Raw genomic sequence first — 19,765 nt, 5'->3', positions numbered from 1 at the left:
CGGGAAAGATACTGGGATTTTTAATTTTTTTATACTAATAATGGCGGCGATCAGTGACTTATGGCGGGACTGCTGCGGACATTTTGACACTGGGGGGGAACTGACTTGGGGTCACTGACATCCCCAGTGACACCAATACAATGATCAGTGAAAAAGAAAAACACTGACACTGTACTAATGGCACTGGGGAGGAAGGGGTTAACATTTTTAGGGTTTACTGTGTGAGGGGAGTGTTTTACTAGGGGGCGGGGTGTGTGCTGGACGGGGGCAGGCTGATCAAGAGAGAGAAACTCTTCTCTCCCTCTTCAGCTTGTCACGAGCTGACAGGCAACTGACAGAAAGCAGGGCTGTGTATAAACAATGCAGCCCTGCTCTCTGTCAGCGATCACCGTGAATCGCGGGAAAACGGCCGGTAATGACCGTCCATGACCCGGCGGTGGAGACCCGCTGCTGACACCCACGGGACAGGTAGGGCGGGCGCGCGCCTCGTGCGTGCCCCCTACCTGTTTTGCAAAACCACGTTTTAAAACGTGGCTTTGTGCAGCCGTGCCGCCCTGCAAACATACATATGCAGTGGCTGGGGCTGAAGAAGTTAAAATTACAAACATCAGTGGAATGGCGCCAAACTACAGGGCCTAAATACCCCCCATAGGTGTCACTCAGGTTACCAGTGTAGAGTTACACAGGAGGTCTGATGCCGGAATTATCGCTCTCACTCTGACATTTCCAGCCATACCTGTGTGGAGACACGTGTGGTGAGAACACCGTTTACAATGCATGGTGGACTTCCGTATGTGTTAGCCTTTGTGTGCAAACATGGGGGGGGGGGGGGTGCTTTCATTTTTTAATTATTTCTTAAAGTTTCTTTCTATTTTTTCACTGTCCCAATTTTTTTCAGGACTTTTATTGCTATCAGACAGGTTCTCTTTACTGAGACATCTGGGGTCTATTGGACCCCAGATCCCAATCTGACCATAAAAACATCCGACCAAACCAAGATCAGTTCATTCTGATGCTTTCACAAGCTGGAAATGGCTTGTTTACATCTGAGTGACTCTGGAAGTGACACAATCCTCGTTGCTTCTACATCCACGGGGGTTCCTTTATCCAGATTACAGCTCACCTCCTCATAGATTGTTAATAGGTTGGTCTGACAAGAACGATCTTTTCCCATAAATCCATGCTGGGTACTACTAATGATACTATGTTCATCAGCAAATTCCTGGATATGGTCCCTTATCATCCCTCCAATAGTTTACAAACTATTGATGTTAGGCTGACTGGCTTGGAGCTTCCAGATATGTATCTCAGTCCTTTCTGGAATACTGGAACCACGTTAGATTTTCACCAATCTGCTGCCACCATTCCAGTCAGTAAGCTTTCCTAAAGATGAGGAATGACTATCAATTACCTGGCTTCATTCCTTGAGGACTCTCAGATGCAAGCCATCAGGTCCTGGTGATTCATTCACATTTAGTTCTTTTTAAACCTTCTAGTCTTTTGTAAAGGACCACTACACTGACCACTGATATAAGGGGGTCCTTCTCCCATTGTCACCAATGTAAGGGACCGCTACACTGACCACTGATATGAGGGGGTCCTTTTCCCATTGGTAACCAATGTAACGGACCGCTACACTGATCACTGATATAAGGGGGTCCTTCTCCCATTGGTCACCAATGTAAGGGACCACTACACTGACCACTGATATAAGGGGTCCTTCTCCCATTGGTCACCAATGTAAGGGACCACTACACTGACCACTGATATAAGGGGATCCTTCTCCCATTGGTCACCAATGTAAGGGACCACTACACTGACCACTGATATAAGGGGGTCCTTCTCCCATTGGTCACCAATGTAAGGGACCACTACACTGACCACTGATATAAGGGGTCCTTCTCCCATTGGTCACCAATGTAAGGGACAAATACAATGACCACTTGGGATGATCTCTGGGTTTAGTTGTCGGAGAGTAGGGATGAGACGACAGTACAAACCAAACTTTGCCTGTTCCGGTCCCGTGTTTTGCAGGAGCCGATCATCACATATAGAAGAGACATTTCTACCACTTCTATATATAACAGCTTCCCGCTGTCACTGGTGCCTGAGGAAGACATGGATGGGTACAGCGGCCACACCCCCAGGAATCAGTGATGTCATTGGGAATCCCTGCCATGTAAGGAAGGGGGCGGGGATAGCAGTGACATCACTGACCAAATATGGTCACTGGTCACATTTGGGCAATAAGGTCCCACCATCCCTGTCCCTTCACTTATGTAGATGATGACAGTTTAGGGAGCTGTCATTGGGCTGGTGCTATTGTCGGGTACTATATACCCCATACTCATTCACATGGGGGGATGGTATATGGGGGCCCCTTGTTATTAAAGGGGGCTTCCAGAATCCAATATGACCCCCACCCACAGATCCCCACAGCCACAAGCCAAGGTGCTATGCCTGGGGGAATCCCTCCTGGTAAGGTGACCCCCATGTTGAGGACATGTGGCCTGGTATGGATCAGGAGGGGGGACACACTACAGCCCCCCTCTGCACTCTGTATGGTGGGCTGTATATGATATACTGCTGACCCCCGCACTCTGCCCCGTTATTGAAGGGTGTGAGGTGTCACCGAGGAGCAATGTTCTATATTGAAGTTTGCCGTCATTGCACCGACACACACAATAGTTTTTGTTCAATAAATGTTTTATTATAATTTTACATTTAACAAGATTGAAGCATAAAAATCAGGAAACAGTAAAGGAAGGAATCCGATTGGTCAGGGAGATCCCTTGTCTGGAATGTGGGGGCGGAGTCATTATTATTGGTGTACAATACAATACACAACGTGTTCCATTATTATAACAAAGTATTGTAGAAAAGATCCCAACATAGAAAATGGGGGAAAGGAGGAAATAAAGGCGGATATGAAGGGGAATCTGTGTACGGGGAACACCTTAACAATCACCACCATTTTATTCTCCAGGGCCTCTGATGTCACAGAACAGATGTTTGGGGGTTTATCTCATCTTCAGGACCAAAATCTGCATTTTCCCATGTGTGCAAAATCATGCAGAAACAGCTCTGGCAGTGAGAGGGTTAATGTGGGCTAGATGGGATCCCTCTGCTGGGGTGACATTAGAGCTCCCCCTAGCTGCAGCCTGGTAATAACATTGCTGGGAGGTCTCTTCATTTCTCTGCTCCATACTTCCCGTCTTTATAGAAACATCTCCTGACATTTGGGGGTCTATTCATAAAGAATGTCTGGAACCATTCACCTGGTGAGAGTTCATGTCCATTCCTCCTGTGTGAATAGGATGGGGAAATGAATGTTAGTAGGCTATTTGCTGAGCTGTTTAAATGGATTGAATTGATTTAATATGGAAAATGCCAGACTCGCTATTAGATGGTGATCATTTCTATGACACTTAGCACCATGTAAAGGCCAAATGCAGTATTTTCAATGTTAAATCAATGGTTGGTATAATGGTGTTGGGTTAATAACGTATATCCTTCGGTGTGGACTGTACTCATCCGTGTCTGAGTATGATCTCAGGGATTAGTAGGAAGCCATGCCTGACCATGAAAGAGAAGGGGGCTATTTATAGAAAATTTGTTGGATGAATGTGACAATCAATCATCCAACCATTTTCCCCGTGTGAAACTTTTGATGTTTTACAAGTCCTGAATTATGTACAAAACATTTCCCACACTCAGAACATGAATATGGCTTCTCCCCTGTGTGAGATCTCTGATGGATGTAAAGATTGGACTTCGCTGAAAAACATTTCCCACACTCAGGACAGCAATGAGGCTTCTCCCCTGTGTGAGATCTCTGATGTCTGTGAAGATCTGATCTATGTAAAAAACATTTCCTGCACTCAGGACAGGAAAGGGGCTTCTCCACCATGTGAGATCTCTGATGTCTGTGAAGAATGGACTTGTGTGAAAAACATTTCCTGCACTCAGGACAGGTGTATGGCTTGTCCCTCATGTGCGAACTCTGATGTATGGAAAGATTGGACTTCACTGAAAAATATTTCCCGCACTCAGAGCAGGAATACGGCTTTTCCCCCGTGTGAAACCTTTGATGTCTGACTAGCTCTGATTTATGTAAAAAACATTTTCCACACTCAGGACAGGAAAATGGCTTTTCTCCCGTATGTAATCTCTGATGGCTATAAAGATGAGACTTCACTGAAAAACATTTCCCACACTCAGGACAGGAATATGGCTTTTCCCCTGTGTGACATCTTTGATGTGTAACAAGATCTGATTTTTTTACAAAACATTTCCCACACTCAGGACAGGAATATGGCTTCTCCCCTGTGTGAGATCTCTGATGGCTGTAAAGATTGGACTTCACTGAAAAACATTTCCCGCACTCAGGACAGGAATATGGTTTCTCCCCTGTGTGAGATCTTTGATGCACATTAAGACCAGATTTAGCATGGAACCTCTTCCCGCACTCAGGACAGGAGAACATCTTCTTTGTTGGAAGGCCGGCCCGGTCCCGCACAGTCTGAGGTTCCTCAGGATACGAGGAATCCGATGGTCCATCTACACTGGGTGGTGCCGGATGGACATTGGAGGGAGCTGGGTTTTCTCCTGGACTATACTGTGTGATGTCCTCATCTTCTACTTTCCAGTCTGGAGACAAAGTGAGACAATCCTCAGAGGTTTTCATCATCTCCCGGCCATGGACTAAAATACAAAGACAAAGAGGATTACTAGACAGGAACTGATTGGTTCCCCCAAACCAGGACTCCACCCATATCAGGCAGCTTGGTCTCTGAGGAGCTTACAATTCCACCCTCAAGGGAACTAGGAAATGGCTCCTCTGATCTCCTACCAGGTCATTTCTTTATTCATGGACCTTAGTCAGAGAGTGAGGAAACAACCAGAACTGTCTTTTATAGGAGGGACAGTGATGAGGGGATTATAGGACGAGGGTCCCCACCCCCTCTATCACTCATCGCCATCTTCCCAACACAAGAAGTACTGCACTTCCTTATTTAGTCCATGATTTAGTCATGAAGAACAGCGGGGCTGAGCCCCACCAGAGGTCAGAGAGTGAGGATGGGGGGAGAACAACCAAGATGAAGACTGGACTGATCCTGAAGACCACCATCATTGGGGTATTGACTCCTCCCTCATTATCACTTTCTGTTTAAGGGTCCAAAGTTGGAGGATGTTATCACATTATTATCACCATGTAAAAGTCTGTGCTCCAATCACATCATCCGATATAAAATGTCCAGCTGGTAGGAAATGGGGGGAACAAAAGAGAATCCATATTATGTGTATATATAGCAGTGGGGGGAGGGGGAGAGCAGAAGTCAGGACTATGGAATGCAAAACTTATCATATAGGAAAAAACAATTAGGACTATATAGTATTAGAATGATGTAATGTACAACATAGAGTATACAGTGTAAGGGTCAGGACTCATAATATTGGTATTCAGCAATCAGCGGTGGCCTAGATGTCCACATGAGACAAGCTGTAGAGGTCCCACACTTCTGCCTCCCATCTCCTGAGACTGAATCCATTGTTTCTATGTGTTTATCAGATGATGGGGGATCTAGGTGGATCCTCCGTACTGCTCTCTCCTTTACAATAAAGTCTCCTCTTACCCGGTGATGTGAGGGGCGGCTGATTGTCCATCATGACGTCCTTGTAGAGATCCTTGTGTCCTTCTAAATACTCCCACTCCTCCATGGAGAAATAGACAGTGACACCCTGACACCTTATAGGAACCTGACACACACAATGATACAGTCACCATCCAGACACATCCCTTGTCTGTTACTGGAGAATGTCCCAGAATTCCCGGCACCGCTCACCTCTCCTGTCAGCAGCTCCATCATCTTCTTGGTGACTTCTAGAATCTTCTGCATGTTGTGTCTCTCAGGGTTTAGGGAGTCACATGGAGGCACTGTGATGGTCATATGATCACCTGACTTCAGAAGAGGAAATCTCTGTATTGAGGAACCAATAGGAATATCATGTTAGACTCCCAGAATCCTCCTCACCTCTCCACTCAGGTCTGTGTTTTATTAATAGAGATGAGAGTGATGTCATGTGACCTCCCAGAATCCTCCTCACCTCTCCGGTCAGGTCTGTGTTTTATTAATAGAGATAAGAGTGATGTCATGTGACCTCCCAGAATCCTCCTCACCTCTCCGGTCAGGTCTGTTTTATTAATAGAGATAAGAGTGATGTCATGTGACCTCCCAGAATCCTCCTCACCTCTCCGGTCAGCAGGTAGATGATCTCCAGGGTGAGGTTTAGTATCTTCTCAGTCATGTGACTCCGGTCCTCCTCCATCCTCATTGGTGCCATCATGTGATCTATACAGGTCTCCTTGTAGACGGATAACTTTGGGAAATGAAGGTAAGAATGATTTGGATGGTATTGGTCACACAATAATAGGATGTGGATGTGAGGGGGGAATAGGAGGGTTGCTGCACATTTAAAGTGTAACTAAAGACAGGCCACTTGTTTCATTTTGGATAGAGTAAGGGAAGGTTATAACCTCTGTCAGGTGTTTTTGCCATCTGTGTCCCATTGGGGAGATTTCCCTTCACTTCCTGTCTCTGAGCCAAAACAAGAAGTGAGAGGAAATCCCCCCAAAGTGAGGGAATTCTGCGGTGTCACCAGAACTAGTTTCCCCATTGGACGATTTACTCTCTGTTAGTGTTCTGATGTCTTTGGGACTCTCTTTCACTTTTGGTTATAATGGTCACCGGGACAAATGGGGGCAGAAACCGCAATGAAAACTGACAGATGCTCTAATTCCTCTCTACTCCAAAACTACAAAAAAGTTTTACCTTCAGTTATACCTTAGGAACTACCGCCCCCCACGGGAACACGTTTAGATTAGACTGTTTAGTGTTTAGACCCCAGAACTCTCTTGGTCTGCCGGATCAGAAATCCCTTTTTCTCCGTTGGGTTTGTTTTGTCTCTGAACTGGTTTTGATGAGTTTTAGATCTGCAGACAAGGAATGATAAATGGTTACATAGTCAGTAAGGTTGACTAAAGACACTCGTCCCTCCAGTTCAGCCACATTGTGTGTATCTGCGTGTCTATGGCACCATCCTCTTCCATATCCCTTTACATTGTGTTCCCTAAGAAACACATCTAAAAGGTTTGTGAATGTATCTACACTCCCCGCTGACACACCAACTGTGGAAGGGAGTTCCACATCCTTACCTTTCTACCTATAAAGAACCTAACACACAGTTTAACCACTTTACCACCAGAAGGTATTACCCCTTCAGGACCAGGCCATTTTTTTTTCTGTACAGCACTGCACTACTTTAACTGGAAATTGCTTGGTCATGCAACACTGAACCCAAATGAAATTTATATCATTTTTTCACACAAATGAAGCTTTACTTTGGTGGTATTTGATCATCACTGGGTTTTTATATTATGTAACACACTGCATTGTTACTAATTGCAGATTGTTAAATGGCCACAAGATGGCTGTGCTCTGCAATTCAGTTGACACAGGAAATTGTACAGCAACGCTGAGAACGCTGGGACTTGTATGCTGCAAGCAGGATTTCTTCATTCAGTTCAGCTGACAACTAGAGATTCCAATTAAGTGAGTAAAGGGGCTGGAGCATATAAAAGGGGAGGAGAGGAGAGGCAGGGTGCGTGTGAGAACAGAGTGCTGATCCAGGAGGCCTCAGGCTGGATCAGACTGAATCAGAGGATGGAGAAGGGAATTTCCAGATTGTTGATTGTACAGAGAGGCAGGATAGTCAATCCGGCATGTAGGTGGATCGTGCCATCGCCATTGGCACTGCTATCTCCATGGGAAGACAGCCAGAAAAGGGGCCCCCAGCAACAAGGACATCATTTCACACCACTACTTTGAAGGACTGGTGAGAGAGTTCCTAACCCATACCACACCACCATGTGATACAGGTTCCATAGTTGTTGTTGCCGGTTACTAAAGTCCAGGATTCTTACAATGCAGACTGCCACATAGAGACACAGTCTCTGTAGCCCAATCAGTGCTGCGGCCTATCTACACCAGAAGCCCATTGAAGTATCACACACAGTATATCAGCCCTAATAGATTCTGTTGCCTGATTGGCAGGAACTGGAAAAAAGTAAAATCATATTACCTCCGGCCTGTTCTACACAAAGTTCCACTAGGACACTAGGACACTGGTGCTTGTCAATCCAGCAAAAGGTAGTGCAGTGTTAGTGCTGTCACTGTGCTGCATATGAGAATAATCCTGCATTTCTAGCACCTCAGCAACCTGGGAATGGGGTTGGGTGTGCCTGATCTTAGCAGGGACCTCTTCACCATCATCAGACCTACCTGCTGGGGTGGCACTGCTCTCTACAGGTTCATAATCTGAGCCGGATTCTGGTAGTGAGGCTTCCCCTTCACTCCCATCTGTCATGCTGGGAATCCTGTACGCCTCCCTAGGGAACCTTTTTTTGGACACTAAATTTACAGTTACTTAGTGGTGACTCTGGGAAAAAGAGCTCCTGGCTAGCAATCAGGGACTGCTTGTGTGCTAGAAATAAAATGATCTGCTAGTGGTAGGAGAGATCAGGCTCAGATGTTGCTGACTCTGGTTTTGCAGACAATGTATCAGAGATGGCAGTGATCTGAAAAATGATACCGACATTGCATTTATTGGGGGGGTAAATGCAAGTGGTGGCAGTGATCAGGGCTGATCCTACTAACACTGCATTTATGGCGACACCATACTATCAGGGACACTAGTATAGTTCTGACCATGACCAGGATACCAGTCCAGAGAAACACTATACTAGTGATCAGCGATTTATAGTGTGACTGTGATAATGTGGCAGCCAATCAGAGACTGGCAGTAACTGACACTGACTGGGGGGGACACTAACTGATGTCACTAGTGACACTAATACAGAGATCTGTGATAATACTGTACACTGTCACTGTACTAATGACTCTGGTTGGGTGACGGGGGTGATCAGGAAGGCAATCAAGGGGTTCACTGTGTGCCTAACAAGTGTATGTGTGCTGATTGTACTCCCAGACTGGATGGATTTTCTTCCTGATCTCAGCTCTGAATGGTAAGTGAGATCAGGGAGAAGAAGCAGCCAGATCTTGCTGTGTGATCACTAACACCCTCATCTCTGTGCTGTGGTTGGCCACAGTTATCAGCAGGTTCACAGCCACAATCATTGGCTGCAAGCCTGACAACAAACTCATGCTGTGTCCAACCACAGCGTGAGCAGCAAGGGGGGCGGCGTGCACTCCTGTAAACCAGGAAGGTGCTGGTAGACAAATGGATAAACACTTTTCCCTTTGTAAATGTCAGCACTGCTGCAGCACTTTCTGTACATCAGAGATACCCTTCACAGGGGGGATTAGGACACCTCCAGGATTAGGACACCTCCCAGGAGTAGGAAACCCCCCAGGATTAGGACAACCCCCCCAGGAGTAGGAAACCCCCCAGGATTAGGACATACCCCAGGGTTAGGATGTCCTTTAGGATTAGGACATCCACCAGGGTTAGGATATTCCCCTGGATGAAGACAACCCCCCAGGAATAGGACAACCCCCAATATTAGGAAACCCCCCAAGATTAGGACACTCCCCAAAAATGTCATTTAACTGCCTCCTGTCTGCCATATAAGGTAATGACAAGTGCAAGGCGGTTCTCTTGTTCTGGGAGGATGTCATATGACGTCCTCTCACTCTAACCATGCGTGTGTGGCTCCGGGAGTGCGCAGCACGGCGATCAGTGGTGTGCTGTGTCCCTTGGACACAGCGGATCACTAATCAATGGAAAGAGCCAAAGATATGATTGAAGAGCCAAAGAGCGATCAGCTATGATTGGACACAATCACAGCTGATCGCATGTAAACAGGGAAATTCCGGTTATTGGCATTTCTTTCCTCTCGGGCTGTCACGCTGACAGAGGAGAGGAGAGCCGGTAATCGGCATTCCTCAGAGGGAACATGTACACTGATCATCAGGGCACTGATGATCAGTGTGCCCTGATGAACAGTGTAGCCCCAGCAGTGCCACCTGTCAGTGTCCATCAGTGCCAGCTGTCAGTGCTCATCAGTGCCACCTGCCAGTGACCATCAGTGCACATCAATGCCACATATCAGTGCTCATCTGAGCTGCCTTTCAGTGTCACCTACCAGTGCCAGTCAGTGCTGCATATCAGTGCAAGTCAGTGCCGCCTATCAGCGCCCATCAGTGGTGCCTATCCATGCCGCCTATCAGTGTTATATATGAGTGCTGCCTTTTAGTGCCCGTCAGTGACGCCTGTCAATGTCCATCAGTGCCACCTACCAGTGCCTCCACATCAGTGCCCATCAGTGCAGCCTCTCAGTGCCCATCGCTGCAGCCTCATTAGCGCACATCAGTACAGGAGATAAATCACTTATTTACAAAATTTTAGAGCAAAAACTAAAAAAAAAACATTTTGTCCTCAAAATTTTCAGTGGTTTTTGGTTTGTTTAGCAAAAAATAAAAAACTTAGAGGTGATTAAATACCACCAAAAGAAAGCTCTATCTGTCACAAAAAAATGATAAAATTGTCATATGGGTACAGTGTTGCATGACCGCGCAATTGTCATTCCAAGTGTGACAGCATTGAAAGCTGAAAATCGGCCTGGTCAGGGAGGGGGTAGAAGTGCCCGGGAGGGGAGGGGTTATAGGTGTTGGACAGTTATAATGTTTCACTTTAACCATTTAAACCTCCCTGCTCCCGGCCAACTGGATTCCTGCATTGTACATGTCCCTCAGGGTGATTGTCTGACACCCCCTTGTCTATTAGCCCAACTATTGTGCATTGGCTGCCATTGACTTCAGGAAGGATTGAGTTCAGCCAGTTCACTGAGCAACACTGGAACCGAACCCAGGAGAGCTCAGCTCACTCCTATGAGAAGACCACCTCACCACAATGAGGAGAATGTTCCGGCCCCAGAAGTGGGGGATGTTCTGCCCCTGAAGGGGTTAATCTGGGTTCCCACACTATATATGTGTGTATCATCATCTGCTGGAGATAAAAGACATCACAGTGACTATGGAGGAAGAGGACGGACATGACTATGGAGGAAGAGGACAGACATGACTATGGAGGAAGAGGACGGACGTGACTATGGAAGAAGAGAACGGACGTGACTATGGAGGAAGAGGACAGACGCGACTATGGAGGAAGAGGACGGACGTGACTATGGAGGAAGAGGACGGACGTGACTATGGAGGAAGAGGACGGACGTGACTATGGAGGACGAGGCCGGACGTGAGTATGGAGGAAGAGGACGGACGTGACTATGGAGGAAGAGAACGGACGTGACTATGGAGGAAAAGGACGGACGTGACCATAGAGGAAGAGGACGGACGTGACCATGGAGGAAGAGGACGGACGTGACCATGGAGGAAGAGGACGGACGTGACCATGGAGGAAGAGGACGGACGTGACCATGGAGGAAGAGGACGGACGTGACCATGGAGGAAGAGGACGGACGTGACTATGGAGGAAGAGGACGGAAGTGACTATGGAGGAAGAGGACGGACATGATGGGGGTTACTGGGTGTAAATAGAACATAACATCTTATTACCTCTTCTGCTGCAACTTCCACCAATGTCTCCTTTGTTCCTGTCTGTACCTAACATCACTTCCTGTCTGTACCTGAGATCACTTCCTGTCTGTACCTGACATCACTTCCTGTCTGTCTTCCATAGAGACTTCCTGTCTGGGTAGAAGTGAGATCTCCACCTTGTGGAGCTCAGAGGAACTGCAGCCCCGAGAAGCATCTGGTAGTGTGACCCCGGCCTATATGACTCCTCGGGGGAGGGGTTTTGGACCCTTTGATTTTGCAGTAACATTGATTGCAGATTTAGTCCTGTAGAACATCTGCTATATGGATACAAAGCCCCCCAGCTGGGAGTAAAGGGTGGAAATGGCTGGTGACCCCCAGATTTGGGCAATGATGTCATCACTATAAATGGATAAAACCCGCGCTATGTGTAACAACTCCAAACCTACAAAAACCTTCTAGCGGACTGCTGCTGTAACAAAGGGAAGGATTCCCTGTCATCTAGAAGAGCATTATGTGTCACAGCGCTGTCCTATTGTGTGTGCACAGAAATCATCACAAATACACTACAAATATGTGGAGACATTCAGAGATAAAGAGCTCGGGGCTCCAAATCCTATTCTCTGCACATCCACTGCTTCCACTTTACACCCACTTCATTGGTCTTATGGGGTTTATCAATAAATGAAGGAAACTGAACCGTGTGCAAATCCATGCACAACATAAAGTGCTTTGTGCTCAAGATGCTGCTCCCTGCACATCCACTGCTTCCACTTTACACCCACTTCATTCATCTCATCAGATTTGCTGCTATAGGAAATCATCTCAAATCCTGTGCAAATCCATGGAGACAGACAATATTGTGTGCTCAGTATAGTGTTCTCTGCAAGTCCACCGCTTCCACTTTGCATCTACTTCAATCACTCTCCACCCTTTACTCTGGGCTGGGGGGCTTTGTATCCATATACCAGATGTTCTACAGGACTAAATCTGCAATCAATGTTACTGCAAAATCAAAGGGGCCAAAACCCCTCCCCCGAGCAGTCATATATTTCTGTCCCCCTTGGTGGGAGTGGAGGTGACCCCTCTATAAGGATCTACAGTCCATACACACCCAGCACAAGGCCGGGGTCACACTACCAGATGCTTCTCGGGGCTGCAGTTCCTCTGAGCTCCACAAGGTGGGGATCTCACTTCTACCCAGACAGGAAGTCTCTATGGAAGACAGACAGGAAGTGATGTCAGGCACAGACAGGAAGTGATGTCAGGTACAGACAGGAAGTGATGTCAGGTACAGGAAGGAAATTTAGGAAGAAGCTGAGAGGAGACATTGGTGGAAGTGGCAGCAGAGGAGGTAATAAGATGTTATGTTCTATTTACACCCAGTAACCCCCCATCATGTCTTTCCTCTTCCTCTATAGTCATGTCCGTCCTCTTCCTCCATAGTCACGTCCGTCTTCTTCCTCCATAGTCACGTCCGTCCTCTTTCTCCATAGTCACGTCCGTCCTCTTTCTCCATAGTCACGTCCGTCCTCTCCCTCCATAGTCATGTCTGTCCTCTTCCTCCATAGTCACATCTGTCCTCTTCCTCCATAGTCATGTCCGTCCTCTTCCTCCATAGTCACGTCTGTCCTCTTCCTCCATAGTCACGTCTGTCTTCTTCCTCCATAGTCACGTCCGTCCTCTCCCTCCATAGTCACGTCCGTCCTCTCCCTCCATAGTCACGTCCGTCCTCTCCCTCCATAGTCACGTCCGTCCTCTTCCTCCATAGTCACGTCCGTCCTCTTCCTCCATCGTCACGTCCGTCCTCTTCCTCCATAGTCACGTCCGTCCTCTTCCTCCATAGTCACGTCCGTCCTCTTCCTCCATAGTCACGTCCGTCCTCTTCCTCCATAGTCACGTCCGTCCTCTTCCTCCATCGTCACGTCCGTCCTCTTCCTCCATCGTCACGTCCGTCCTCTTCCTCCATCGTCACGTCCGTCCTCTTCCTCCACCATCACGTCCGTCCTCTTCCTCCATAGTCATGTCCGTCCTCTTCCTCCATAGTCACTGTGACGTCTTTTATCTCCAGCAGATGATGATACACACATATATAGTGTGGGAACCCAGATGAACCCCTTCAGGGGCAGAACATTCCCCCACTTCTGGGGCCGGAACATTCCCCTCATTGTGGAGATAAATTCTAGTAATATGGTCCTCTAAACAAACAGCACTGACAATAAATAGACAAGACAAGGACCATCCTGACCATACATGGCCTACAAAGGACAATGATGACACTACACAGGCAGCCAATGGGCAATCATTACACTATGCAGCCAACACAATGATGGAGTGCCGGGGTCAGGAGTATGGAGCATAGAGCCCCTTACATTGCTGCTCAGGAGGAAGGAAACATTCCTTTGTAACAGAAAATGTATATAAATCTGAGGCTATTTTAGGAATGTTGGGGGTTTCAAAAACAAAAGGGGCTTTATAACAACTTAAATGTGTAATATGTGTAACATTGTTCTGTTTATCTCCTCCTCCCCTCCCCCGCCTGTCTCCAGCACCGCACCCGGCGACTAGCAGGGAGGGGAGAGACCTTGCAGTGTAATGAGAACCGATTGGCTGCTCCTCAGGAAAGGGGAGTGTCCTGCTTATCCTTTCTCCCTTTCACTCCCAGAGCCCTTTTTTGCATTTTTTGCACACGTTAAAAATAATTTTATCCTGAAGATGACACAAAACCCCCAAAATATCAATTTTCTGAAAGTAGAGACTTTAGAGAATAAAATAGCAGCAGTTCCAAATTTTTATGTCACAAAATATTATCACAAAGTCTAGGAAATGCAAAATTTCATTAAAAAATACACTTAAGCTGATTTCAGGGCACAAAAAGCAATAAATGACCCATTTATGTGTAAAAATATAAAAGCCGAGGTTGCAGCGAGTAAATAGATATCCAACATGTCAAACCTTAAGTTGTGTGTGCTGAAATGGTGACAACCTTTAGTCCCGGTATTATCTATAGGGGACACATTTATAGCCCCTTCTAGGTCATCAGTATAGAGTACGGAGGAGGTCTGCTCCTAGAATTATCCTCTCATTCTGGTGTGACCGGCGATATGTAACGTGTATCACAATCAATGTTATCACGTGTAGGAGCTCCAGCGTGTGCTCTTATGCTTGGGCATGCATACAGTCATGGCCGAAATTGTTGGCACCCTTGATATTTTTCCTGAAAATCAAGTATTTCACACAAAAAAGGTATTGCATTAACACATGTTTTGCTATACACATGTTTATTCCCTTTGTATGTATTGGAACAAATATAAAACAGAGGCAGAAAAGCAAATATGACATAATGTCACACAAAACCCCAAAAATGGGCTGGACAAAAGTATTGGCACCCTTAACTTAATATTTGGTTGCACACCCTTTGGAAAACATAACTGAAATCAGTCGCTTCCTATAACCATCAATAAGCTTCTGACACCTCTCACCCGGAATTTTGGACCACTCTTCCTTTGCAAACAGCTCCAGGTCTCTCTTATTGGAAGGACACTTTTTCCCAACAGCAATTTTAAGATCTCTCCACAGGTGTTCAATGGGATTTAGATCTGGGCTCATTGCTGGCCACTTCAGAACTCTCCAGCGCTTCTTTGCCATCCATTTCTGAGTGCTTTTTGACGTATGTTTGGGGTCATTGTCCTGCTGGAAGACCCAGGATCTTGGACGCAAACCCAGCTTTCTGACACTGGGCCCTACAGTGCGACCCAAAATCCTTTGGTAATCCTCAGATTTCATGATGCCTTGCACACAGTCAAGGCACCCAGTGCCAGAGGCAGCAAAACAACCCCAAAACATCATTGAACCTCCACCATATTTTACCGTAGGTACTGTGTTTTGTTCTTTGTAGGCCTCATTCCGTTTTCGGTAAACAGTAGAATGATGTGCTTTACCGAAAAGCTCTATCTTGGTCTCATCTGTCCACAAGACGTTTTCCCAGAAGGCTTTTGGCTTACTCAAGTACATTTTGGCAAACTGTAGTCTTGCTTTTTTATGTCTCTGTGTCAGCAGTGGGGTCCTCCTGGGTCTCCTGCCATAGCGTTTCATTTCATTTAAATGTCGACGGATAGTTCGCGCTGACACTGATGCTCCCTGAGCCTGCAGGACAGCTTGAATGTCTTTGGAACATGTTTGGGGCTGCTTATCCACCATCCGGACTATTCTGCGTTGCAATCTTTCATCAATTTTCCTCATCCGTCCACGACCAGGGAGATTAGCTACAGTGCCATGGGTTGCAAACTTCTTGATAATGTTGCGCACTGTGGACAAAGGCAAATCTAGTTCTCTGGAGATGGACTTGTAACCTTGAGATTGTTGATATTTTGCCACAATTTTGGTTCTCAGGTCCTCAGACAGTTCTCGTCTCCTCTTTCTGTTGTCCATGCTTAGTGTGGCACAGACAGACACACAATGCAAAGGTTAAGTGAACGTCTCTCCTTTTTATCTGCTTTCAGGTGTGATTTCTATATTGCCCACACCTGTTACTTGCCCCAGGTGAGTTTACAGGAGCATCACATGCTTGTAACATTCTTATTTATCCGCAGTTGTGAAAGGGTGCCAATACTTTTGTCCAGCCCATTTTTGGAGGTTTGTGTGACATTATGTCGAATTTGCTTTCTTTCCTCCCTTTTTTTGTTTTGTCCCAATACACACAAAGGGAATAAACATGTGTATAGCAAAACATGTGTTAATGCAATACGTTTCGTGAGAAATACATGATTTCCTGGAGAAATATCAAGGGTGCCAACAATTTCGGCCATGACTGTATATGTGGGGGTGGGGGGACCTCAACATTTTTTAAGGGGAGGAGTTATGTACTTGGGTGTAACTTTAAATGTTTACAATTAAAAAAAACATTTTTACTTAAGGGGACAAAGTCCTCTATGTGATGACTTTTGATGACAGGTTCTCTTTATTGACACATCCAGGGTCTAAAAGACCCCCAATGTCTCCCCTGTACTCCATTGGATGTAATATAGTGCACAACGCACCGCATTACATTCTTTGCCGGCCTCGATGGTCGGGAAATCTTTCATAACATCACTTCTGGGTCAGGACAAGAAGGGAGTGAACATGTCCGCTCTCCTCCATCCCCTCTACCCTCTACCGCATAGTAGGTACAGGAGAGGTTCACACAGACGGGGTGGCAGAGGCTGGCACCTGAAAGGAGAGCCCTGCGGCTTGCTCTCAGCAGGGATAAAGATTAAAAACAATACTTGCCGGTGGGGGTACAATACCTCTGGTGGGGCTCAGCCCCGCTGTTCTTCATGACTAAATCATGGACTAAATAAGGAAGTGCAGTACTTCTTGTGTTGGGAAGATGGCGATGAGTGATAGAGGGGGTGGGGACCCTCGTCCTATAATCCCCTCATCACTGTCCCTCCTATAAAAGACAGTTCTGGTTGTTTCCTCTGTAACGGAACTGGACCCCGACTGCGTTAGGGTATTTCCATTAAGCTCTCACTTCCCTGTCCGAACACCGACCGCAGACACCACCGCTGACCATACATGAAATAAGACAGGAAGTGGACTGCTTTATTTTAACACAAACACAAGATATATACACAGGGCGGGGAAATACAACCAGTAACAGGAAACACCTCAGCAGGCTGTCTTATCCGGGGGAAGGGCTGCCGGAAACACCCCCCACCAAACCAAGACACACAATAGAACAATGGGATACACCACCTGACAGTAGACAATACAGGAACACATACATCCCATAATAGTTTGCTGGCAAGCAAGATACAGTAGAACAATGGGATGCAGCACCTGACAGTGTAAAATGAACAACCCCTACACCCCACCTATACATGTCTGCACAATATCAGGACAGATCACCCTGTACCTCTAACAGGTACAGAGTGGCTTACATATAAGAGGAATATGGGGAGCTGATACAGGAGTCCCCCCACCCCCAAAAGTCACTCCCATCACATCCTCACTCTCTGACTTCTGGTGGGGCTCAGCCCCGCTGTTCTTCATGACTAAATCATGGACTAAATAAGGAAGTGCAGTACTTCTTGTGTTGGGTAGATGGCGATGAGTGGTAGAGGGGGTGGGGACCCTCGTCCTCTAATCCCCTTATCACTGTCCCTCCTATAAAAGACAGTTCTGTTTTTTTCCTCACTCTCTGACCTCTGGTGGGGCTCAGGCATGCTGTTCTTCATGACTAAATCATGAAGTAAATAATGAAGTGCAGTACTTCTTGTGTTGGGCAGATGGCGATGAGTGATAGAGGGGGTGGCAGCTCCCTCAGGCATCTGCAATGCCTTCTCTGTCCTCCGGCACAGTGAGTACCTGCTCTCCTATTCCCCACTCTGACAGCCATGCAGAGGTTCCTGAACCCCCAGAACCATCGCTGAAAGAAATAACAGCAGTCCACACTCATGGCACATCGCTCACAGAGCTTACTGTGGAATATAAACGCATGAAAGAGGACATTTTATTTATCCGCCATGATATGCACAAGATGACAGAGAGGGTGACCACCATTGAAGGCAGGGTGAGCACATTGGAGGATGAACTCCCTCCATTGTAACAAGATGTACATTCTAACACCATGAAAACATCTGAGCACCTGGCCAGATCAGAGGACATGGAGAATCACCTACGTAGGAGCAACCTTCGCCTGGTAGGCTTGCCTGAGAAAGCTGAGGGAAAGAATCCTGTGGGATTTATTGAGACTTGGTTACTGAATACATTCGGCAAAGATGACCTAACACCTTTTTTCTCAGTGGAAAGAGCCTATCGGGTCCCACCCCGTCCTCCTCCAATGGGGGCCCCTGACAGACCTTGTCTACTGAAACTTTTACATTACATGGATAGAGATGTCATCCTCCATCTTGCTAGACAACAACCTGCCATGGACATACAAGGTGCAAAAATATCTATATTTCCAGATTTCTCAGCTGAAATCCAGCGTTAGCGAGCCAGATCTACTGATGTTAAATGCCGCCTACGTGTGATCCAAGTGTCTTACTCCATGCTTTATCCTGAGAAGCTACGAGTCATAACAGATGGCTCTGTACAATTCTATGACTCCCCTGCAGCAGCAGCTACCTGGCTGGATAGGAATGAAAGGCACTTATGTCCAGCTCCAGTATGACTTATCCATTGCCCAGCGTTCCCAACTCAAATTTCTCCTTGTCTCTCCCTTAGTATGAAAGCGGAGTTCAGGGATGAGTAGATTGCCTGTTTTGCTTTAGTAACAGATGACTCTCATGGCTACACCCTTTGGAATGTCACATATAGTCCTTTTGCTTCCCCCTTCTCCTACCCTGCGGGGTATTTTTGAGTTGACTCAGGTTTGCCCATGTTTTGGCCTAAGCTGGTATTTTTTATATTTTTTTCACTTGCTATGCTGTCTCAGGAGATCCATCGTCTCTGGGTGTTCCCTATAATTGTATATATCGTGCTGACGATATCCCACCAAACACTTCCTTGGGACATGGAACACTACCCCGGAGGAATCACACTCCTAGTCTTCATAACCTCCTTCATAACTATGAGTAATCAAAAGGATATTGTCCTTTCTTGGAATGTCCGTGGCCTGCATGACCCAAAGAAGAGAACGTCTGTCTTCACATTCCTCAGCCATCAAAACCCTTCCATTGTATGCCTTCAGGAGACTCACATGACTTTGGATACTCTTCATCTTTTGAAACGCTCTGAGTTCCCCCTTCAGTTCCATACTACACACTGTCAATACTCTAGGGGCATGAGTATAATGGCTGTCAGAGGAGTACCTTTCATGGTTATCTCATCCAAAATAGATCCGTTGGGTCGTTATATATTTCTGTTATACAGTTGGGACTCTCATTTATGTGTTCTTGCAAATATGTATGTACCTCCACCATTTCATATGGAGATGGTGAGATGTCTGTTTCAATTTATAGCCACCCATCCACAAACACCATTATTGGTAATGGGGGACATTAACACAGTTTTGGATACTTCCTTAGATCTCTTAAAAAATTATCCCCACTTGGCCCTAGACAAATCACTCCTTTGGAACGCCATATGAAGGAAATTGGACTCCGGGACTTATGGTAATCCCTCCACCCACTAGATGCTCAAATTTAATGTCACTCTTCGCTATCCCATAAAGATTTGGCATTGGGTTCCAATCTGATTCTACCATA

The 19,765-nt window shown here is 46.4% G+C and overlaps 1 protein-coding gene across 1 annotated transcript in view; it reads right to left on the bottom strand.

Moving 5' to 3' along the window:
* The window catches only part of LOC149468122 (uncharacterized), a 162,572-nt gene that overhangs the window by 19,803 nt on the left and 123,004 nt on the right, over nucleotides 1-19,765 (bottom strand). Inside the window, exons 5-6 of the mRNA XM_089670678.1 lie at nucleotides 3,942-4,486; nucleotides 3,666-3,857 (exon numbers count right to left, since the gene is read on the bottom strand). Of these exons, the coding sequence (XP_089526804.1) occupies nucleotides 3,666-3,857; nucleotides 3,942-4,486 (737 nt within the window). The remainder of the gene's footprint in view (nucleotides 1-3,665; nucleotides 3,858-3,941; nucleotides 4,487-19,765) is intronic.

This window comes from Staurois parvus, unplaced genomic scaffold, assembly GCF_062004578.1.
Source record: "Staurois parvus isolate SC_StPar_1 unplaced genomic scaffold, SC_StPar_1.0 ptg000092l, whole genome shotgun sequence".
Classification (NCBI taxonomy): Eukaryota; Metazoa; Chordata; class Amphibia; order Anura; family Ranidae; genus Staurois; species Staurois parvus.
This window is presented reverse-complemented; position numbering and strand designations above follow the sequence as displayed.